At 45.0% G+C, this 22,578-nt stretch overlaps 1 protein-coding gene across 1 annotated transcript in view; it reads right to left on the reverse strand.

The window, feature by feature from the left end:
* Window positions 1–2,256: 2,256 nt before the first annotated feature.
* LOC146010112 (uncharacterized) overlaps window positions 2,257–22,578 on the reverse strand; it is a 42,741-nt gene continuing 22,419 nt past the window's right edge. The window contains exons 6-8 of the mRNA XM_083151034.1: window positions 11,816–12,205; window positions 6,804–6,809; window positions 2,257–5,026 (exon numbers count right to left, since the gene is read on the reverse strand). Of these exons, the coding sequence (XP_083007160.1) occupies window positions 3,549–5,026; window positions 6,804–6,809; window positions 11,816–12,205 (1,874 nt within the window). The 3' untranslated portion in view covers window positions 2,257–3,548. The remainder of the gene's footprint in view (window positions 5,027–6,803; window positions 6,810–11,815; window positions 12,206–22,578) is intronic.

Below are 22,578 nucleotides of genomic sequence, written 5' to 3' on the forward strand. Positions count from 1 at the left end.
TTCACAACATCAATTGTGGCTTTTCCATTTGCGTGTGGCATTTTTTTTTTGTGGGGTTTTGTCAACTCCAGACCTCTTTGGAAAAGAGGCACCGCAATTCTGAACAGGCTTCGAAAAATGGTGCCTAACCCACAGCCGTACATGTACGCACTGCCGTGAAAACCATGTAATCAGTTACCGGCTTCAGGTTTTATAATATTGCAAGTAGAGAACCAGATTGCCACAATTTTTTATGGCGACAATGCTAATTACTAAAATTGGGCTTTGCGACATCTGAAATTCGCTTTCCGGAACTTAAATGCGATGTTCTCGTTGTGGGCGTTCTTGATCTCTATAGTGATCGTGTCAAAATATGCTTAACACATTGGCACAAAATTGGACTTCTCATACCGTATAGTGATCATCTCATTTTTATGACACTTTATTTCAACAGTCCGCAACAGCGGTACATAGCGGTTGCCAACCCTCTGGTGCTCGATTAATGTCTGTGTCAAGGCTGGTGTGTTGGGAAGCCCTGACTCAGCCTTCGAAGGCGGGATCTTGTTGACAGGTTCTAGAATCAAGTGGGGTGGTTGTATGTAACTATCACATAAAGGTAGTGGGTAGCAGTGAGAACTGCCGTTCCATATTACTGGAGATCCCAGTATTCTCATCAGCTTAGGGGCAGCTGATATATGGTACATCGTCTTATTGTCAATGAACACAGCTCGTTCAAGTGAGATGTACCATAGCTTAAATCCACCATCCAGTTTAGGCCAATCAATTTTGGCATTGAATACTTTAATTTGCGCTTCAATAGTTTCATAAAAACCTGGTTTAACACACACCCTCGTGACAGCCGCATTCAAAACATCCCACCTTGTTATTTTCAACATACAGTCACGAACATCGATTGTATTCCAGGTGTGCTGATATTGTATTTCTGTAAGAGCTACTTCCCATTCGCGGTTTAAGTCTATCGGCTTCGCCAGTTTTGCCGTATAGTTAGAAATCTTAATTTGGGAAAATGTATCAGCGGAGACGGTACTCAACATCGTTATGTTGAATGATTTATCATCCATCGCCCTCTTTGTTTATGTATCTTTTACATCGATGCCTTGACCCAACTGTTAAATTTTGAGGGTTATCCTCGCCACTTGACTAACACTGATTTCCGACCTCCATATTTTCAAAATCTCATCCACTTTGTAAACCTTATTATAGTTATTTGGTATGTATTGTAGCTCGTCAGGGTAAAAACTGCCTGTTATAGTCTCAGCGTAGAGGTCCTCCAGCTTATAAAGGGGCTTAAGACCTTTAGTGTTCACACAGTAGCCTTTATGAAAAATGTCCTTATATTTGTAAATACAGACGTGGTCACCAATTCCTAAAGAAATAGATGTTTTCTTACTTCTAAAGTAAATCGCTGTACGTCATCTTGAAGACAAGCGTTAGAGTAATTCACAGAGCTTGGAGCGCACTTTATCATTCTATGGAAAGCGTTATTATAGCCGCGTATAAAGTCTTGTAAAACATCCATATATCTGTAGGTATTCTTCGCTGTGAAATAACGCCACATTGGTGTTTTTAAAGTCCTATTGAAACACTCTATTACCCCTTTTACACCAAAATCCCTGGTCGGACCCTGGTCTTTGAACACTGTAGTTTATAGGGTTGGATCCAGCTTCATACCCCATTTACACAGCACTGTGACCCAGGTCTGCGTCGTTTACACTGAACCTGGGTCAGCCCTGCTTTTCTCTATGGTTGACATTAAAAATGTCCATTTTAGGACTGATAAACTGCCATCCAATCCAACGCTATAAAAGACATGACAAGTTAGCATTGAAAAATGTTGGTTTGTTTATTTTGGAAAATATTTTTCAAAAAGTTATAGTGAGTGCTCAATCACACATAGTGGTATAAAAGTGCAGCATCACCCATGTGCTCTCCCCAGCAGCAGCAGACAGAATCTCCCATGTGTTCCCCCCAGCCCCCACGCCTCCCAAACAAAAAAAACTAACAAATTATACTGCATCCAATTATTCATTTATGATTTCTGTGTGCCCGTATCCTTCCTGGCTGCTGTCGTTTGCCACTGCAGCGCACTATGGAAAGGTATCCAGCACTTCTGGTATCCTTTCAGCACTACCCGGATGTCCCAAGCTGGGTTGGAACCATTGATACTACTTTCAGACCGCAAATGCCGTGTCGCACACGGGATTAGGACACGGGTCCCATTCCCAGAGCAACACGGCAATGCGGTCTCAAAGTTCAGACTCCGACACGGCATATTGCCGAGTCGGTGACATCGCATGGGGCGGAGCTGGGTGGCGGCGCGTCATCGGGGGCTCGGGAGGCGGCAGTACTTGGAGCTGACAGTGCTGCCTCCTCCATACTGTGAACGGGAGACGGGTCGCTCGACCCAGGCACTCGTTCACACTGCACTTGACACGGGTCATAGCCGTGTTCAACCCTGGTCATTACCAGGGTTGAACACCCGTGTTGCTCGACCCGTGGTGGCCTTTTCAGACCGCACCTTGAACCGTGTTGGGGCCGCAAGAACACGGCAATAACCCGGGTCTAGAGTGCGGTCTGACACCGCCCACGACCCAGGTCCAATCAGTGTTTAACCCTGGTCAGGACCTGGGTTGGCCCCTTTTACACCAACGCTGACCTGGGTCCAACCTGGGTTTTGCCTTGGTGTAAAAGGGGTATCAAACAGCCGCTTTCACATCATTATTGGTTGTGAAATGCTGTATACCTTATTTTTCTAATACTTTTTTTTGGACTTTGTTTAGAAACTCTTATCAGTTTGTAGCTTTTTCGGCACGTCCACCAGCTGGAATACTTTTTCAAAAAGCATTAGCACCTGTCGTAGCAGTCAGACTTTCAGCCCAGGCCCTGTTACTAAATAAAACAATGATGGTTAAAATTATATATATATATATATTACCGTCGCAGTACTTTGACAGGACTATGAGCGAAACCAAAATCCCATTGCCACTGATGATTTATACCCGATACGGAATTCATGTTGCTTTCCGTTTTTTCTTGCCGACTTGTGCAATGTGTATGTGTTTTGCTCTTATAACCATTTTCTTACGTGGAATCTTTAAAATTTTTAAATAATATTTATAACACTGCAATAACTACCTGGTTTTAATACAACATAATAGGCTTCTTTCATCCTCTTGTTTTGACGCGCAGCGACATTCGATTCAAAACAACTATCTTTTTTATATGAAATTATATAAATGAATCGGTACGTATGTAATATCTGGGCTCCCGTTTTTCTTATGAGACCGCGTCCGCTCGCCACGTTTCGGGCACGGTGGCTCGCCACACTATATAAAATCAACTCCATGCGTATGTCCCAGATAATACATACGTACCAAATAATCTTCAATTCATATCAAAAGGTTGTACAAGGGGGAGTGATAGGGGGCCTGGAAAGGGGATCTATTAACTGTCTATAAACACACTGTCTGTCTAATAATTCACACCCGATGGATGACAAAGGAATTTAGTATCGATGCTTCCATTTCATGTAGATCTGCTCATTTAAATTATACTTTTTGTGTGTGAGTTTTCTGGTGTTTACGAACAGTTGATTTATCTCTAAAACATTTCCCACATTCAGAGCATGAAAATGGTTTCTCGCCTGTATGAATTCTCTCATGTGTAACAAGAGCCGTTTTATTTGTAAAACATTTCCCACATTCAGAGCATGAAAATGGTTTCTCTCCTGTGTGAAGTCTCTCATGTGTAACTAGACTGTCTTTGTTTCTAAAACATTTCTCACACTCAGGACATGTAAATGGTTTCTCATCTGTGTGACTTCTCTTATGTCTAATAAGAGCTGATGTATTTCTAAAACATTTCCCACACTCAGGACATGAAAATGGTTTCTCACCTGTGTGAATTCTCTCATGTCCAACAAGAGCTGATTTCTTTAGGAAACATTTCCCACACTCAGGACATGAAAATGGTTTCTCACCTGTGTGAATTGTCTCATGTCTAACAAGAGTTGATTTATCTCTAAAACATTTCTCACATTCAGAACATGGAAATGGTTTCTCACCTGTGTGAATTCTCTCATGTGTAACAAGAGCCGTTTTATTTGTAAAACATTTCCCACACTCAGGACATGAAAATGGTTGCTCTCCTTTGTGAAGTTTCTCATGCATAACTTGACTTTCTTTTAGTCTAAAACATTTCCCACACTCAGAACATGAATATGGTTTCTCTCCTGTGTGATGTCTCTCATGTCTAACAAGAGCTGATTTTTTTAGGAAACATTTGCCACACTCAGTACATGAAAATGGTTTCTCACCTGTGTGAAGTTTCTCATGTATAACAAGAGTTGATTTATCGCTAAAACTTTTTTCACATTTAGAGCATGAAAATGGTTTCTCACCTGTGTGACTTCTCTCATGTCTAACAAGACTTGATTTATCGCTAAAACTTTTTTCACATTCAGAGCATGGAAATGGTTTCTCACCTGTGTGACTTCTCTCATGTATAACAAGAGCTGATTTATCTCTAAAACATTTCCCACACTCAGAACATGAAACTGATTTCTCACCTTTGTGACTTCTCTGATGTTTAACTAGATAAGATTTATCTTTAAAACATTTCCCACACTCAGGACATGAAAATGTTTTCTCACTTGTGTGAGTTCTCTCATGTGTAACAAGATTCGATTTAAGTGTGAAACATTTCCCACATTCAGAACATGAAAATGGTCTCTCACCAGTGTGACTTCTCTGATGTGTAACAAGAGCTGATTTCTTTGAAAAACATTTCCCACACTCAGAACACGGAAATGGTTTTTCACCTGTGTGACTTCTCTCATGTCTAACAAGAGTTGATTTATCGCTAAAACTTTTTTCACATTCAGAGCACGGAAATGGTTTTTCACCTGTGTGACTTCTCTCATGTATAACAAGAGCTGATTTATCTCTAAAACATTTCCCACACTCAGAACATGAAACTGATTTCTCGCCTGTGTGACTTCTCTCATGTTTAACTAGATAAGATTTATCTTTTTTTTTTTTAAATAGAATCTTTTTTATTGGACAATAAAGAGAAAAAACTGTACAGAACACCGTAGTGCATTAATTAATCACATACAAAAATAATTAAGCATATAATCTGCATACAAATGTATTAAATATATGATGTTATGCATATATATAAGAATAAAGACAATATTAACCACTTAATGTCTGAGTTCTGTACATTCAAAATATCTAGACCATAATATCAATTTCTAACAATTAAAGAAAGATGAAAAGGGAAAGAGAAAAAAAAAAAAAAAAAAAAAAAAAAAAAAAAAAGAGAAAAAAGGGAGGGTATCATGCAAATATCAAGTAGGGGGTATATCCCACATACAAAAAATACAATAAAAATATCACATTGAAAAAGTATCTCCTAACAAATAGATAAGTATGATCGGCACGAAATAGTAATAACGCATTCCTATTTCAATTACTAATCCTTAATGTAATTACCAGAATTCGGGCCCAGTAATATTATGAGTGAGACGAGGAGTGTGGGGATTCCAACCATCTGTTCCAAATTTTGTCAAATTTAGCCATGGTACCGCGGGACATGTATACATATTTTTCACTTTGTACAGTAGTGTTTACCAGGGCCTTCCATTCCACCAATGTAGGTCCCAAATTAGCCATCCAGTGCCTAGCTATCACCACCTTAGCAAGAGAACAGAGATTTATCACATACTGACATTCTGTATTGGTAAGAGGGGCATTTTCCCTACTGCCCAGTACACATAGCTTGGGGGTCAGTGCCTGATCAGAGATCCCAGTGGAAACTATAGTCGCTTGAACACCAGCCCAGAAGGAGGAGACCAAGGGACAATCCCACAGTAGATGCCAAAAGCACCCCTGCAGGGAGTGGCATTTAGGGCAGTCTGGGGTGGCGCGTCCTCCAAAGGTTACAAGTTTTGTTGGGGTCAGGTATGTCCTATGTAATATGAATAGCTGCACCTGTTGAAATCTCGCAGAGACCGTAGCATGTCTGGGAAGTGCCAACGCCTCCTCCCACTCTTCCTCCCCCAGCTGCCCAATATCTACCTCCCACTTGGACTTCAGAGTGGGCAGGGAATCTTTATGTAAATAGGACAGTAAGAGTGAATATGTCAGGGATATAGCCTTAGTCTGACCCAGGTTGCTCATAAAGGTCCTTATTGGGGAGGGTGTCAATACAGGGGGACTATTGTTAAATTGTGTACCCAGGGCATGGCGCAGCTGAAGGTACCTGAAAAAATAAAATTGAGACAGTCCATACTCCTCCTTCAACTGTTGAAACGATTTTAGCTGGCTGGCCTCATAGAGCTGCCCAATAGTCACCACGCCCCGAGACGACCATAGCCGCCTACCCGACAAGGACGCGGTCTCAGAGAGTTGCATGGAGTGCCAGAGGGGAGCCTCCGGATCAATATCAGTATAACCCATTATCCGTTGGACCTCCTGCCAGATCCTGACTGCCTGGACCACCAGTGGAGGAGCACCTCTGGGTATCTTGCCGCCCAACAATAACTGTAGAGGTGTCACCATGGGGCATATGTGATGTAAGAACACAGCGGGAAGTGATGACCGATCATTATCCTGTACCCAAAGCCTAATATGGGAGAGTTGACAAGCATGATAGTAAAGTCTAAACTGCGGCAGGGCCAAGCCCCCGTCTGTCCTTGACCTGGTAAGCGTATTAATACTAATCCTAGGGCGTTTGTTCGCCCAAATTAGAGAGGACAGCAAACTATTTAGATGTCTAAAAAAGGAGACAGGGACATAGACTGGTGCCTGCTGTAACACATACATCACCTTAGGTTGTATGATCATTTTAGTCAAACTAACCCTGCCAAGAACGTTTAGGGGGAGTCTACTCCAGACTGAGGTTTTGTCTTTAATATAGGATAGAATCGGAGTTAAGTTCTGGGGAATGAAATCGCGGCTATTATTAGTGACTAGGATTCCCAAGTATTTAAACTGGGAAACCCAACGAAGTGGAAGAGGGATGCCCGGGTCAAGAGGTGGGGACCCACGCAGGGGCATAATGGATGATTTGGCCCAGTTTATGGTAAGGCCTGAGAATCTACCAAATTCCTCCATTATCTGTAAGGCAATTGGCATAGATAACCTGTAGTCCTTTAGAAACAGTAATAAGTCATCTGCATAAAGCGCCACAGTATCAGTTCTCTGTCCCAATGTTAGTCCAACTATATCAGGATGGTGTCTGAGCACACATGCCAATGGCTCAATTGCTATGGCAAATAGACCGGGGGAGAGCGGGCATCCCTGCCTAGTACCCCGCCCCAACTGAAAAGGGAGTGACGTGTGGCCATTGACAGAAATCCTGGCCATCGGGTGAAGGTATAGCAACTGCACCCATTTCAAAAACCGAGGGCCAAACCCCATAAGCTTCATTACCTGCCACAAATAAGGCCACTCGACAGAGTCGAAGGCCTTATTGGCATCGAAAGAGACCACAACTGAGTGCTCCTCCTCTGTATGGATAGCCTGAATATGTGTGTACAGGCGCCTCAGGTTAGCACAGGTGGACATGCCTGGCATAAAGCCGGTCTGGTCCGGATGAATTATGGATAAAATTACACCATTGAGCCTAATAGCCAGAATTTTTGCCAGAATTTTAGCATCTGTCGTAATTAGGGAGATGGGCCTATAAGAATCAGGGTATTCAGGGTCTTTCCCGGGCTTAGGGAGGACTACTATGACCGCTTCTGACATAGAGTCTGGCATGACATTAAGGTCGAAAAGACAATTAAATAAATCTAGCAGTTTTGGGGCAAACAGGTCTAAGTTTGATCTATATAACTCCACCGGTATGCCATCGGTGCCCGGAGCCTTACCCCCGGAAAAGGATCGGACCGCCACCTCAACCTCGGCCACAGTAATAGGGGCATCCAGAGAAGCTCTAGCCTCAGTGGACAGCAGGGACAATTCAATACATCCCAGGTATCCACAGAGGTCCCCCTGTGAACACATCAATCTAGAGCCATATAAATCCTGAAAAAAGTTAAAAAAGACTTCGGCTATATCCACAGTAGAGGTCTGTAGTACACCATCAGGTCTATAGATCTGGGCAACCGAGTTTGCGGGACGGTCCGAATGCACCAAGTGTGACAAAAGACTACTTGTCTTGTCGGCACTCATATATATACGGTGGGATCTAAACAGTAGGTTACGGGCATTTCGATCCTCTAGGTGGGAGATCCACTCAGCCTGCGCCAGGTCCCACTCCACTCTAGTCTCCTCCAGGCCACTGTTTAAATATCTAATCTCCAGGTCCCGACATCTCTCCTCCAGCTCCTCACCCCTAGCCCTAGCAGATGTCTTGAGGGAGGCGATCTTAGATATCAAGGTGCCTCTCATATATGCCTTAAATGATTCCCAAACCATTGGAGCAGAAGCCGAGCCCACATTATCATTAAAATACCCTTCCCATAAATTTTGGAGATCCGAGGTTTCACCGAATTGGAGCAACCATGAGGGATGCAGTTTCCAATGGGACTGTCCCCTTCGGCACTCCATATCTACCGCCAGCATGAGAGGGGAATGGTCCGAGACACCTCTAGCCTTGTAGCATACATCCACAATTCTTGGTAACAGGGACAGGGAAACCAGAGCTAGGTCAATTCGCGAAAACGAGTGGTAAGTCCTGGAGAAGCAAGAGAACTGGGTAGCGTCAGGGTGTTTAACACGCCACACGTCCCTCAGGCCAAGTGACGTAATGTAATTTGCAAAATTTGATGGGCAGTCATTGAAAGGGACAGAGCCAGGAGGCCTCCACTTATCTAAACCGTGATTCATTAGGTTATTAAAGTCCCCAAGGCATATAACTGGCGTGTCAGGTGACTGGGCAACAAACGCAACCGCATGGCTCAAGACCTCGTAGTTAAAGGGAGGAGGAATATAAACTGCCAAAACAAAAAAGGGTTGGGAATGTAGTTTACAGTGTAGGAAAACGTATCGTCCCAGGGGGTCTGTTTTAACCGAAATTAGTGCAAACTGTACCGTTTTTTTAATTAGAATGGAAACACCCCTGGAGTATGTGGTGTGAGAGGCGTGATAAGCCCAGCCCACCCAAGGCCTACGCAATGAAAGTAACCTATTTCCCACCAGATGGGTCTCCACCAAGCATGTAACATCTGAGCCATATTGTGTGATCAACTTAAGTATTAGGGAGCGTTTGATCCTGTCATTGATTCCCCGGATATTCCAGGTTAGCACAGTGAGGTGCGTCATCATGGAGGGAAAAACATAACACAGTAATAACAATCGTCACCTCGACAATCCCCTTGAGGCACGAGGTGCAGCACCCTCACCCAACCATGAATTATTGAATCCCCCCAATATAAGCAAAACACAGTAAAATAGAATGCATGATACACTACACAGTAAAGACAAAAAAAGAAGAGATAGAAAGAAAAAGACATAACTAAGAAGATTCCCCAATAACTCACCCCCTCCCTGTATACCTCCCCGAACAATGGCATACTTGAATCCCTAAACTATGAACTTATCGGAACAGAGTAGAAAGCTCCCCCAATAAACTCTGAGGGCAATTAAGTAATAACTACCAATACAAGCAAGGGAGCCCCCCAGACATATATTAGTAAATGTGAACCTTAAGTAATTCCCCCCCCCCCCCACCTCCCAGAGCATAGATTATAAAGAGCCCCACAGACCCAACAGGGACCACATTCCTTATATAAGCAAACTGATAACGGCAATATCAAAAATGTGTATGGCAACATTCACTGCTCTTGAAAGTCACCCCAACCCACTTGTAATAAAGAGGAAAAGTTTGTGTCATTTTCAAGATGTGTGTAACCACACTTTACCACATAGTCATACGGAGAATCAGTCCGGGGCCAGCCGTCTAGCACCGGGTGCAAAGCGATCCAGCCATGCCGCCGCCTCACGAGGACTGCTGAAGAACTTTGTTTCGCCATCCGCTACCACCCGCAATCTGGCTGGAAATAACATGGAGTACGGGAGGTTCAAATCTCTCAGCCTGCGTTTCACGGGCACAAACAAAGCCCTTTCCTTTTGCACCTCCATTGCGAAGTCGGGAAATGTAGAGATGGTCACGCCATTCCTAGTCATGGGACCCCTGGTGCGGTTCAATCGCAGTACTGTGTCCCGATCTTTGTAGTGTAGAAATTTCGCAATAAATGTCCTGGGAGGGGCCCCAGGTGGGAGAGGCCGAGTAGGGACCCTGTGCGCCCTTTCGACCGCAAACTGAGGAGTGAAGGATTCTTTACCATAAGTTGTTAGGAGCCATTCTTCCAGGAACGTCTCAGGTGCTGAACCCTCCTCCTTTTCCGGCAGGCCGACAAACCGCACGTTGTTTCTCCTCAGGCGGCCCTCCATGTCCATTAACTTGTTCTGGATAGTAGAGACCTGTTGTGTCAGAGTAGTCACCGTGGTTTTCAGGGGTTCGATCGCGTCCTCAACTGTAGATACACGAGTCTCGACTTCCCCCACTCGTTCACGGATGCGCTGCACATCTTGTCGGAGCAATGACAGATCACATTGCACTTTTTCGATCTTGTCCGACAGCCTCTTTTCAGTACCGGATATAGCATCTAGAATTTGCTGTAAGGATGCAGGTGCAGGAGGTGCATCAGCACTCAGCTCCTTGGGGTCAACTGGATTTTCAGAGTCGGGCGTGTCCTCCACATTAGATGCAGACTGATTCTGCGCCCCAGGGCCCCTCGCATATTTTGCCAGCTTGGCCGCAGGGGTACCATGATTTTGTTTTCCCATGATAAGTGGAGGCAGGAGTATGAAACCTCCCGTATACCCGCTAGGTAGGTTCTGTAGCAGTGGACAGGACGAGGTTAAGTTGCAGTATTATGTAGTGCAGCACAAGCACAAGGTTAAGTTGCAGTATTATTCAGTGCAGCACAAGGTTAAGTTGCAGTGTTATTCAGTGCAGCACAAGGTTAAGTTGCAGTGTTATTCAGTGCAGCACAAGGTTAAGTTGCAGTGTTATTCAGTGCAGCACAAGGTTAAGTTGCAGTATTATTCAGTGCAGCACAAGGTTAAGTTGCAGTATTATTCAGTGCAGCACAAGGTTAAGTTGCAGTATTATTCAGTGCAGCACCAGGTTAAGTTGCAGTGTTATTCAGTGCAGCACCAGGTTAAGTTGCAGTGTTATCCAGTGCAGCACAAGGCTGTGTGCTGGGAGACAGTGATCAGAAAGTGTGGCAGACAAGGGGTTAAAGTCATCCAGCTGCATGCAGGTAGACAGTCTGTAGCCACTGGCATTCACCACTCCCCACCCAGTGCAAGAACTGTGCCCTCGGGCAGAGGCACACAGCCCGCCACCTCCAATATGGCCGCCGGAGTTTTAGAACTGTAGGGTGCCTTATTGGCAGCCAGATCTGGGGCCACCACCTGAGTGCTCCAGGGGTATAGGCCACTTAGCAGGGGGGAGATGCCTGCCCCAGCCCCACCAGCCGCCGCTCACCTCCGCCTGTCCGTCCGCAGCAGCATCCACAGGAGGCCAGCAGCAGAAGTCGCGCGCGGCCGGAAGTGCCGGGGACGCCAAGGAGGACAGGCCACAGACCTCACACCCGGCTCCCAGGCTCCAGAAACGGCGCCCGCGGGTCTCGGTCGGCTCGCCGGGTACAGCGGGGGCCACAACAGGTACGCGGGGGGGTCAGGGGAGCAAACCGCTGGTACAGGATTTACTTTCAGGATAAGTGTCCAGGGAGCCCCAGCACGCCACGTCCTATCCTCTTGCCGCCGTAGCCACGCCTAAGATTTATCTTTAAAACATTTCCCACACTCAGGACATGAAAATGTTTTCTCACTTGTGTGAGTTCTCTCATGTGTAACAAGATTCGATTTACGTGTGAAACATTTCCCACATTCAGAACATGAAAATGGTCTCTCACCAGTGTGACTTTTCTGATGTGTAACAAGAGCTGATTTCTTTGAAAAACATTTCCCACACTCAGAACACGGAAATGGATCTGAATGATCAGGAGAAGGTTCCTCATGACTAGAGGGACCAGATGAAATATCTGCACAGTGAAATGTTGGGTGTGTATTGGGGATAATCGGGTTTTCCTCTGGAGAGTCTTGTCTGAGGTTCTTATCTTCTAGTATATAATCTGGAGACACAATGAGATCTCCCTCCGAGGTATTCCTGCTTGTGCACCCATCTACAGGAAACAGATGAATGACAACAGACAGCATTGTTTACATTGAGAAGCAAATGTTCATGGATGTTTTATCACTTAAACTGAACATGTCTAATGCTGCGCACACACTGGCCGATATATCGCTGGTCTGTGAATGATGTCTGTCAGATATATCGCATCAGCTCTGCAACACAGCCGATGGTCAACATACCTAAAAATAGATAGTGCATGGTGCTGTGTGTGAGGGCGATCTCCTGACCTCCCATACACCCGCTGCAGGAGCCGGCGGTGATCAGCAGCTGAATTGGGCGGCGCATGTAATTGCACACGCCCAGTTGTGACACCAGTCACTATGGATTGGGCAGGATGTATGGAGAACACGCTGCCCGATCCGTCCACAGATATATCTACAGATCGATTGTTCTGCAGATATATCTATAAGTATATACCCAGCCTGAGGGATAGATTTACTAAAGGTCAATATTGATTTTTTTAAACTCGCTCTTAATCGATGCTGGACTTCCTGGGCTAGGACACATTTACTAACATTTAAAAATGAATATAAGAATCCAACTGTCAGTAAATGTGTGTTCTAGCCCTAAAAGCACAACATCGATTAATATTGAATTTTAAATTGACCTTTAATAAATAAACCCTAAGACTGAGCAGATTGCCTCACCACCATCTGGGGTCCCCTCGCCATGATTTTACTATCCACCTCACCATCAATGCTGCAAGGCCGCTGTTTTAGCACCATCTAGGGATGCCAATCCCGTGGCATTCTTTCCATCCCGGAATTTGGGATTGAAAAAAGCCCAATGCCGGGATACCCTGGATTGGCTTCCCTAATAAAATAAAAAAAATGCCCCGGCATTACCTTTATGGCAGGGGGCCGACAGGTGGCTGGGAGCTGGGCGGGGAGCGATGCTGTGCTGCTGGAGGCATGGCCGGGCGCCAGGGAGCTGGAGGCACGTCTGGGAGCCGGGGCATGCAGTGCGGCTGTGGGCGGGCAGAGCGGTTGTACGTCCTTTGGCAGTGCGGCTGTTCGACCTGCGCTGCGTGACCTCTGACCGTCACACTGCGCAGTGCTGCAGGCCAGACATCAGAAACAGCCGGGCAGATTTTGAGCGAGTGCTGAGACCCTGCCCGGTGCATGCACAGTCTAATCACAAAAAAACAAGGATTGGAGTTTATAGAAATCCCGGCGTTGGGGCAAAATCCCGGGATCCCGCCGATCCCGGGATTGGCCACCTTTTTTTTTAATTTTAGTTTTATTTATTCAAGTAAAAGAAATTCAATATACATTTATATAACATATTGCTATTGACTTTTTTTTTTTTTTTCCGGATTTGTGACATATACATGGAAAGACAATAAAATAGCATCTCCCCCCCCCCCCACACACACACATAACATACAGACTTACATACATTTGGCCCTTAATTTCCCAACTATTCATGTTACCCTTAGCTTTCATTTTCCTCTAGGCATGAGGCAAGGCATTAAATCACCCATCTATCTCCCGGAGTGGAGAAGTTACTTGTTTATTATTCCCTCTTTTCTTATATATTAGAATGAGATTTATAGTGGCTCGACGGAACAACAGTGTATGTGTATTCACGCATACTGGTTCTAGGCTATATCCCAGATTATTACGAAGAGAAGGGGCTATGAACAAATAAAAATAAATAAAATGAGAGTAACTAAATTAATACGATTTTCCCTCTTTCCCCATCCTCCCCCCCTCCCCCTCCCACCTTCCTTAACCTATCCTTCTATAGTGATCTATCCTCCGGGCTTGGGCGTGAATTAATACCTTCTCCCATCTCTTTACAATTTATTGATTTAACACACTCTATTAACTACTATAGACAAGGCTAGAAATGAAAAGAAAAAATACTAATAATTTATAAGTGCATTTCTCACCCCTACCCTTCCCTTTCTTTTCTCTCCCTCCCCCTCCCCTCCTCCCCCCTCTTCTCTTTAAATCAGTGGGCATACTTTCTTGTGTTATATTTTTACTATTTATCGTTAATTCGACTGTCGTGACATATTTATTTTCCTTTTCTTCTCCCCATTTTACATCTATTAATATCTTCTTATCAATTCGTGTTTCATTACTTTCTCAAATTGTGCATATCCGTGTTTCACATCACTCTTTTCTCTACCCTTCCCTTCCCCCCTCCCCCTCGCCCCCCTCCCCTCCGTCTTTACCTTTGTGTATTTTTATATTACTACTATCAACTCTATTTTACGTGCATTCCTATAGTCCTTCTTATCTTGGGAGAATAGGGAGGTAAGGATAAGTGGGACGAAAAAGGGGAAAGAAGAGAAGGGCTAAGGAGAAAAAAAAAACAATACATAAACATATATTATAATGAAGACCCTACTCTTTAGTTATTGTTCCGGTCTACCCCCTCATACCACTGTGATTGTTTCCATTGTCCCCAAATTTTAATGAACTTTGAACCTGAGCCCCTTGTGGCATATACATATCTCTCATGTGCACATGTACATGTGCTATTTGTTAGATTCAACCACTCCTGAATTTTTGGACCTGAAGGGGATAGCCAATACCTGGCGATAATTACCTTGGCTATCGCTGCTAGGTTCCTCACCAACTGTTTCCATTCTCTTGCAATTTCGCCTCCTTCCCATACTCCCATTGTAAGATTAAGTTCTGATAGGAGTGGTCTAGGGACCCCCAAATCTACCAAAATACTAATAATCTTTTCCCAATAATCCCGTATTATATTACATTCCCACAAAAGATGGCGAAATGATCCGATCTCCTTCTTACATTTTGGGCATCTATCTGAGTTTGTATCTGCAATTTTTCTCATTCGAACTGGTGTTATGTAACTCCTATGCAGGATGTTGAATTGTACTTGTTGTATTCGAATTGAGGTAATGGCCTCACTAGGGGCTGATAACGCCTCTCTCCATTCTATTTCTCTCACCCGGGGGATGTCCACTGCCCATTTTCCTTTTAATGCTTGTAACTCTTCGTCCTGCACATACTGGTTAAGATATTTATATATTTTGGAAAGTCTTTTCCCACTACCTATTTGTTTAATAAATTTTTTGCAAGGTGAATCTTTTATAACCACCCTACTTCCCACTCCGTACTGTGTCAATGCACTCTTAATCTGGAGATATCTAAAGAACATATGTTTAGGTATTCCAAACTCCTCTTGTAGTTCTTGAAATGACCGAATGTTTTGACCTTGATATATTTGGCCAATCAAAAATATCCCATATTTTCCCCATATATTGCTTCCTTGTTGTTCTTTAATGTCTATTAAGGCATCTAGTGAGAAAAAGGGGGTATCGGGATCCAGCCCGTTATACTGCAATGTCTTATTTACCCCTTTCCAAATCTTGAGAGCCTGCCTGATAATTGGTGGAGGATTACCTCTCATGTCCCCTACTAGTAATTTCTGCAGAGGGGTTTGATCCCCATCGGGACTCTTTATTAGCTCCTTCAATTCTGCAGAGGCTTCCTCTTCCTGCACCCATGCGCATAAATGGGTTAACTGAGCTGATATATAATAATTCTTAAAATTGGGTACTGATAAACCCCCGTTATCCCGATCTCTATATAGTATATCCATCTTTATTCTTGCTCGCTTGTTCCTCCAAATAAATGAGATGATGCTTTTTATTTTTCGAAAATACTCGTCTTTTATATAAACAGGGGATTGCTGGAATATATATATAGGAGTTTAGGGAGAATAGACATCTTAATGAGATTTACCCTACCCATTTGGGTTATGGGGAGTTTTATCCATGATCTACATTTGGTTTTTATCTCATCAATTAATGGGATTAGATTTTCATGAATATAATCTTTTGCTGTTTTTGAGACATTTATCCCTAGATATCTAAATTTTCCTGTTACCTTCATGGGAATACCTTCTAAGCCCGTTGAGATGTTATTCCCTATATACATCAGATTTGATTTTTCCCAATTCATTTTTAGTCCTGAGTATTCCCCAAACTCCTGCATCTTTTCCATTATCCTTGGAATGTCCTCCTCCGGATTCGATACTCCTATCAATAAATCGTCCGCATATAGGGAGATCATATTTAGACCAGATCCCGTTCCCTGTAGTAGATTCCTTAAAATCCACGCCAGGGGTTCCACTGCCACCGCAAAAAGTAAAGGCGAGAGTGGACACCCCTGCCTGGTTCCTCTATGTAAGGGGAAGGGGGGGGACGTGTAACCATTTACAGTCATCCTTGCTTTAGGATCTCTGTATAATAATGATACCCACTTTATAAACCCATCTCCGAACCCGAATGCTTTTAAGGTGCCCCATAAGTATTCCCATTCTATGGAGTCAAACGCCTTATTTGCGTCAAAAGAGGCGACTGCTACATTCTCTTTTCGATCTGCTACGATTTGTAAGTAGGAAAAGACCCTTCTCAGGTTGATCATGGTTGCTTTCCCGGTCATAAAACCCGTTTGATCGGGATGAACAATATCGTTTATTACTTTACTCAGACGAGTTACTAAGATTTTTGCAAAAATCTTTGCGTCCGAAGCTACCAATGAGATCGGCCTGTATGATTCTACCCTAGATGGGTCTTTTCCACTTTTTGGAATCACTATTATTGATACTTCTGACATTGATGGTGGGATGTTTCCTTCCTCTACCATCGCTTGAAATAAGGACAACAACTGGGGTGCTAGAGTGGTTTCATATTTCTGGTATAGCTCTCCTGGAAGGCCGTCCAGTCCTGGGGCTTTATTAGCAGGCAAAGATTTAATAGCCTCTTTGACTTCAGACAATTCTATTGGGGCATCCAGGAGTTTCGCCTGTTCCTCACTTAGTCTTGGTAGAACTATTGATCCTAGATATTCCCTGATCTCTCCACTTCCCTTAACTAATTGAGATTGATATGTTGTACTAAAGTGATTAACAAATGCCTGGACTATCCTAGGTGTCTCATTTACTATTTCCCCATTTTCCATCTTCATTTTTGGTACTATATTAGAGGGGCGGTCCTGCTTCGCTAAATATGCCAGCCATTTCCCGGCCCTATCCGTACTGGCATACCATCGATGAGACCCCATCGTTAACCTACGACTGGTAATATCCTGCATATAATCTACCCAATCTTTTTGGGCCGATTGCCACCTTTCTCTATCAACCTCTAAATTACTCTTCAGGAACTTGTTTTCTAACTCCCCTGTTCTTGTCTCTAACTCTTGTGCCCGAGCCCTGTGAGTTTTTTTCAACATCGCGATTTTCTTAATCAGAACCCCTCTAACGAATGCCTTGAACGCATCCCATACGATTGTATTTTTTGAGGACCTGGTATTAAATTCAAGGAATTCTGCCATTATATGCTCTAATTCCTGCGTGTCGCCTAGTTGTGCCAGCCAAAATGGCTGCAGTTTCCAATATTTGAATCCGCTGTCTCTCTCCAGCTCCAATTGCATAACTACAGGCGAGTGGTCTGATATTCCACAAGCTTTGTACTCAATCTGGGTAACCTTATTTAGAAGGCCCACCGACACAAATATTATATCTATTCTTGAGAACACCCTATGTGTAGGGGAGTAACATGAATATTGTTTACGCTCTGGGAATTTTAGCCTCCACGGGTCACACCACCCAATTTCTTTTATAAATTCCGCAAACCTTTTATCCTCATTGGGCATTACTCCCTGCGAGCTCCTCCATCTATCCAGGAGAGGATCCAATATTTTATTAAAGTCACCTAAACATATGACTTGACTATCTGGGTACATCCACTGCCGCCTTAATAACCTCATAAGAGAATGGGGGGGGGGTATACACCGTAAGTATACATGTTTTTATATGATTGATACTACAATCCAAAAATATATATCTGCCCCTGGGATCTATCTTTACCTCTCCTGGTTCAAACACCAGAGATTTTTTAATCAACAGGGACACACCTCTTGACATAGTTGTAAAAACCGAGTGGTAGGCCTGACTTATCCAAGCGCGTCTAAGAGAGGGTAGTCTATCACCACTTAAATGCGTTTCTTGAAGGCATATTATGTCGGCCTCAACATTTTTACATTGTTTTAGTATCAAAGCTCTTTTTATACGGTCATTCATCCCCCTCACGTTCCATGTCAAAACTTTCACCATTGTTCCTTTAGGTCGTTTATTCTGAACCATCTATGAAACACCGAAAAATGCCTAGAGAAACTTTTCTGTACGTGGCCAAATTGCAACAAACAAACAAACAAACACCTTTTTACACATAACATGCCCCCCCTCCCCCCGCCCTGTATAGCCTACCCATCTAGGCATACCTTTTCCCCCCGAGAATTAACCCCCAATATTTACTTCCCTAAGTCACTTTTCTACAGAGGCAATTCACTAATGACCACAAAAGAGAGCTACCCGTCCCCCCACATGCTCCTGCTGCATTTCCAGATATTGATGCTGATTACTTTCACCCCCCCCCCCTAAGTGCAGAACCTAATCCAACATTTTTATATATATTTTTTTTTCGTTTTTTTTTTTTTTTATAACGGATCTTTCGTTAATTCCATAATTACTTTCTCATCTATGTACCCATCATTTGTTTCCCTGCCGGGTGGGTTGAATCCAGCCATCTGGCTGCCTCCACCGGGGAGGAAAAGAACCTTGCGCTGCCATCCACTACCATCCTCAATTTTGATGGGTACATCATGGAATAAGCTCAGACCCAGTTCTCTCAGTCTTATTTTAATGTCCTTAAATTTTGCCCGGTCTTTCCGGACCTCAAATGGGAGATCTGGGAATGTGGCTATTTTCTGTCCGTTATATAATAAATCGGGCTTGTCTCTAACCAGCCGCAGGATACTGTCCCGGTCTTTGAAGTTTAGCACTTTTGCAATTAGAGTACGGGCTGGAGCCCCAGGTATCGGGTGTCGGCCCGGTATGCGATGAGCTCGTTCGATCACGAATTGGGCAGAGAATGCTTCTCTTCCAAACATCTGGATTAACCACCCTTCAATAAATTTCTCCGGCTGACTTCCTTCAGCCCTTTCCTCAAACCCAATGAACCGGACATTGTTCCGTCTGAGTCTTCCCTCCATGTCGGCAAATTTCTGCCTCAGTTCTGAGATCTGTCCTGACATAGTGTTGACCTGGGTATGCAACGGAGTAACAATGTCTTCCAACCCCGATACCCGGTTCTCAACCTCTGTCATCCTTTCGCGTGTTTTTTGTGCATCATTCCGCAGCAGTGATATATCCACCTGTACTGTGTGGAGCTGCTCCGAGAGCCGTGTCTCGCAATTGTTGACAGCTTCTAGGACCTGCTGCAAAGTCACCTCTGGCACCGACAGAGGGCTGCTCCCTTTTACTGGGGTTGTTAATGGGGTATTTGCTTGTGAGCTATCCCCTGGCTGGGACTGTCTATGAGCAAATTTCTCCAGTCTTGCTGCCGCAGTGTTTTGCCCTGCTTTGGGCATTTTTATTTCTCTCTCAGCAACTCTGGAGTTAGAACTTTTATTATCCCAGTGTTCCTTTATTTGCCAGGTCTTTGTCTCTCACTCAGTGACACCAGCCTACGATGTCTTTTTACAGTACGACCAGTTTTCTTTACCAGACCCCTGTCTCCCACACAGCGGTACTGGTAACAGATGTTTTTCACAAACCAGAGTTCCGTTAGTTACCTGGCCTCTGTCTCTCACACAGTAGCCCTTGCCAAGTTTTACCTTCACAGCCCACGGTTTCCTTTATTTTACTTCAGCCCCTTTCTCACGCCCAGTGACTCAATAGCAGGGATTTTTCACAACACCACAGATCCTCCACCTGTCGAGACCCTGTCTCTCACACAGAGGCACCCGCCTAGAATGTCTTTTTTGCAATATAGCCAGTTTTCTTTACCAGGCCCCTGTCTCCCACACAGCGGTACTGGTGACAGATGTTTTATCACAGCGCCAGAGTTCCGTTGGTTACCAGGCCTCTGTCTCTCACACAGTGGTCCCCTTTTTTTTTTCCCCACAACCAGTGACTCTATTAGCAAAAAGTTTTCACACCACAGCAGTTCCTCCCCTTGTCGAGTCTCTGTCTCTCACACAGTGACACCGGCGAGGGTTTTTCCCAACACAGTAAATCCTTTATTTATCAGACCCCTGTTGCACCCATGTGGTCCTGGTGGTACACAGCAGCACTACACTGTATCAGTGTTATAATTTCAAGCAATTACTAGCTTACACAGTCCAGAATTACTACAGAAGGGTTTTCCTTTTCCCTTCACCGTGCCACTGCTCCTATGGTCACCCAGCTACTGTCTCTCGCTTGGCAGCACTACTAATGAAGCACGATTTGCACTTGCTGATTTGGCTCCAAGAGGGACTTAACCCCCAATTGGAAAACAGTAAGGTTTAAACATTGTTCTCTTGCCTGATAGACAGGTCTTATCACTCACCGAGATCTTGCTTTCTGGGTGGTCACTGGCGGGGGAACAGGCTGACTGGAGAACTGGCTGGTGCTGCCCTTTCTGGAGGGATTTACAGTCTGGTCCGTCCTCTGGCTATCTGAGCTGCTTCTTGCTGTCTCTTTATTATATTATATATTTTTTTTTATTTATTTATTTTTTTCCCGGCTGCCCGACTCCTGCTAGTGGCGTCACGCTGGAGTCCCTGGCTCTGGCTCCCGGGACCTAATTTCTGGCTTTCCGCTGGTTGGGGGGCAGGTTGGCTAACGTAGCCCCAGCTGGGGAGTTTAGGGGACTGGCCCGGCGTCTCGCTGACTCTGCCGCCCAAAGCCGTCTCCTTCCCGGCTGCCTGACTCCTAGCGGCGTCCCCGGCTGATGACGTCAGCCGCTCGTCGCTCTGATGCCGCACCGTCCGGCTCTCGCGGCTGTGCTGCTGTTACGAGCCGCCCGCTTCATCCGCTGAGCCCCCTGAACTGAGCACCACGGCAGGACTCCCGCTGGACCTCGACTCAGCCACCGGATCACTTCATTGGCACCATCGGCTTACACTTGGAGAGTGCATTTTCCCTGCAGCCTGCATGTGGAGGCACGAACACGCTCCCTCACGCACTCACCGCCGTGGCATGGTGCTGTGTGTGAGGGCGATCTCCTGACCTCCCATACACCCGCTGCAGGAGCCAGCGGTGATCTACAGCTGAATAAGCCGGCGCATGTAATTGCACACGCCCAGTTGTGACACCAGTCACTATGGATTGGGCAGGATGTATGGAGAACACGCTGCCCGATCCGTCCACAGATATATCTACAGATCGATTGTTCTGCAGATATATCTATAAGTATGTACCCAGCCTGAGGGATAGATTTACTAAAGGTCAATATTGATTTTTTTAAACTCGCTCTTAATCGATGCTGGACTTCCTGGGCTAGGACACATTTACTAACATTTAAAAATGAATATAAGAATCCAACTGTCAGTAAATGTGTGTTCTAGCCCTAAAAGCACAACATCGATTAATATTGAATTTTAAATTGACCTTTAATAAATAAACCCTAGGACTGAGCAGATTGCCTCACCACCATCTGGGGTCCCCTCGCCATGATTTTACTATCCACCTCACCATCAATGCTGCAAGGCCGCTGTTTTAGCACCATCTAGGGATGCCAATCCCGTGGCATTCTTTCCATCCCGGAATTTGGGATTGAAAAATGCCCAATCCCGGGATACCCTGGATTGGCTTCCCTAATAAAATAAAAAAAATGCCCCGGCATTACCTTTATGGCAGGGGGCCGACAGGTGGCTGGGAGCTGGGCGGGGAGCGATGCTGTGCTGCTGGAGGCATGGCCGGGCGCCAGGGAGCTGGAGGCACGTCTGAAAGCCGGGGCATGCAGTGCGGCTGTGGGCGGGCAGAGCGGTTGTACGTCCTTTGGCAGTGCGGCTGTTCGACCTGCGCTGCGTGACCTCTGACCGTCACACTGCGCAGTGCTGCAGGCCAGACATCAGAAACAGCCGGGCAGATTTTGAGCGAGTGCTGAGACCCTGCCCGGCGCATGCACAGTCTAATCACAAAAAAACCAGGATTGGAGTTTATAGAAATCCCGGCGTTGGGGCAAAATCCCGGGATCCCGCCGATCCCGGGATTGGCCACCTTAGTGCCATCCTTACCTCAACCCTTTCTTACAATCCCCACATTCAGTCCCTGTCCCAGTACTGGAAGCTTCCAGGATCAGACCCTCTCTCACCCTGGAGACAACCAAGACCCTCATACACTCACTGGTCATCTCTAGACTGGATTACTGTAACCTGCTCCTATGTGTCCTCCCAAACCTCCATCTCTGTCCATGGCTCATCTCCAACCTGACTGCTTCTGCCCTACCCACCCCCTCCCCTCCACCTGGCCTGGTAAATCTCTTTCTTTGAGGAGATCAGGGGCCACAGGGCTAACGCTGGGTAGTGGAGTGGGAGAGAAAGCATTCCA

The sequence above is a fragment of the Crinia signifera genome, chromosome 6 (assembly GCF_055691185.1).
Source record: "Crinia signifera chromosome 6, ASM5569118v1, whole genome shotgun sequence".
Taxonomy (NCBI): Eukaryota; Metazoa; Chordata; class Amphibia; order Anura; family Myobatrachidae; genus Crinia; species Crinia signifera.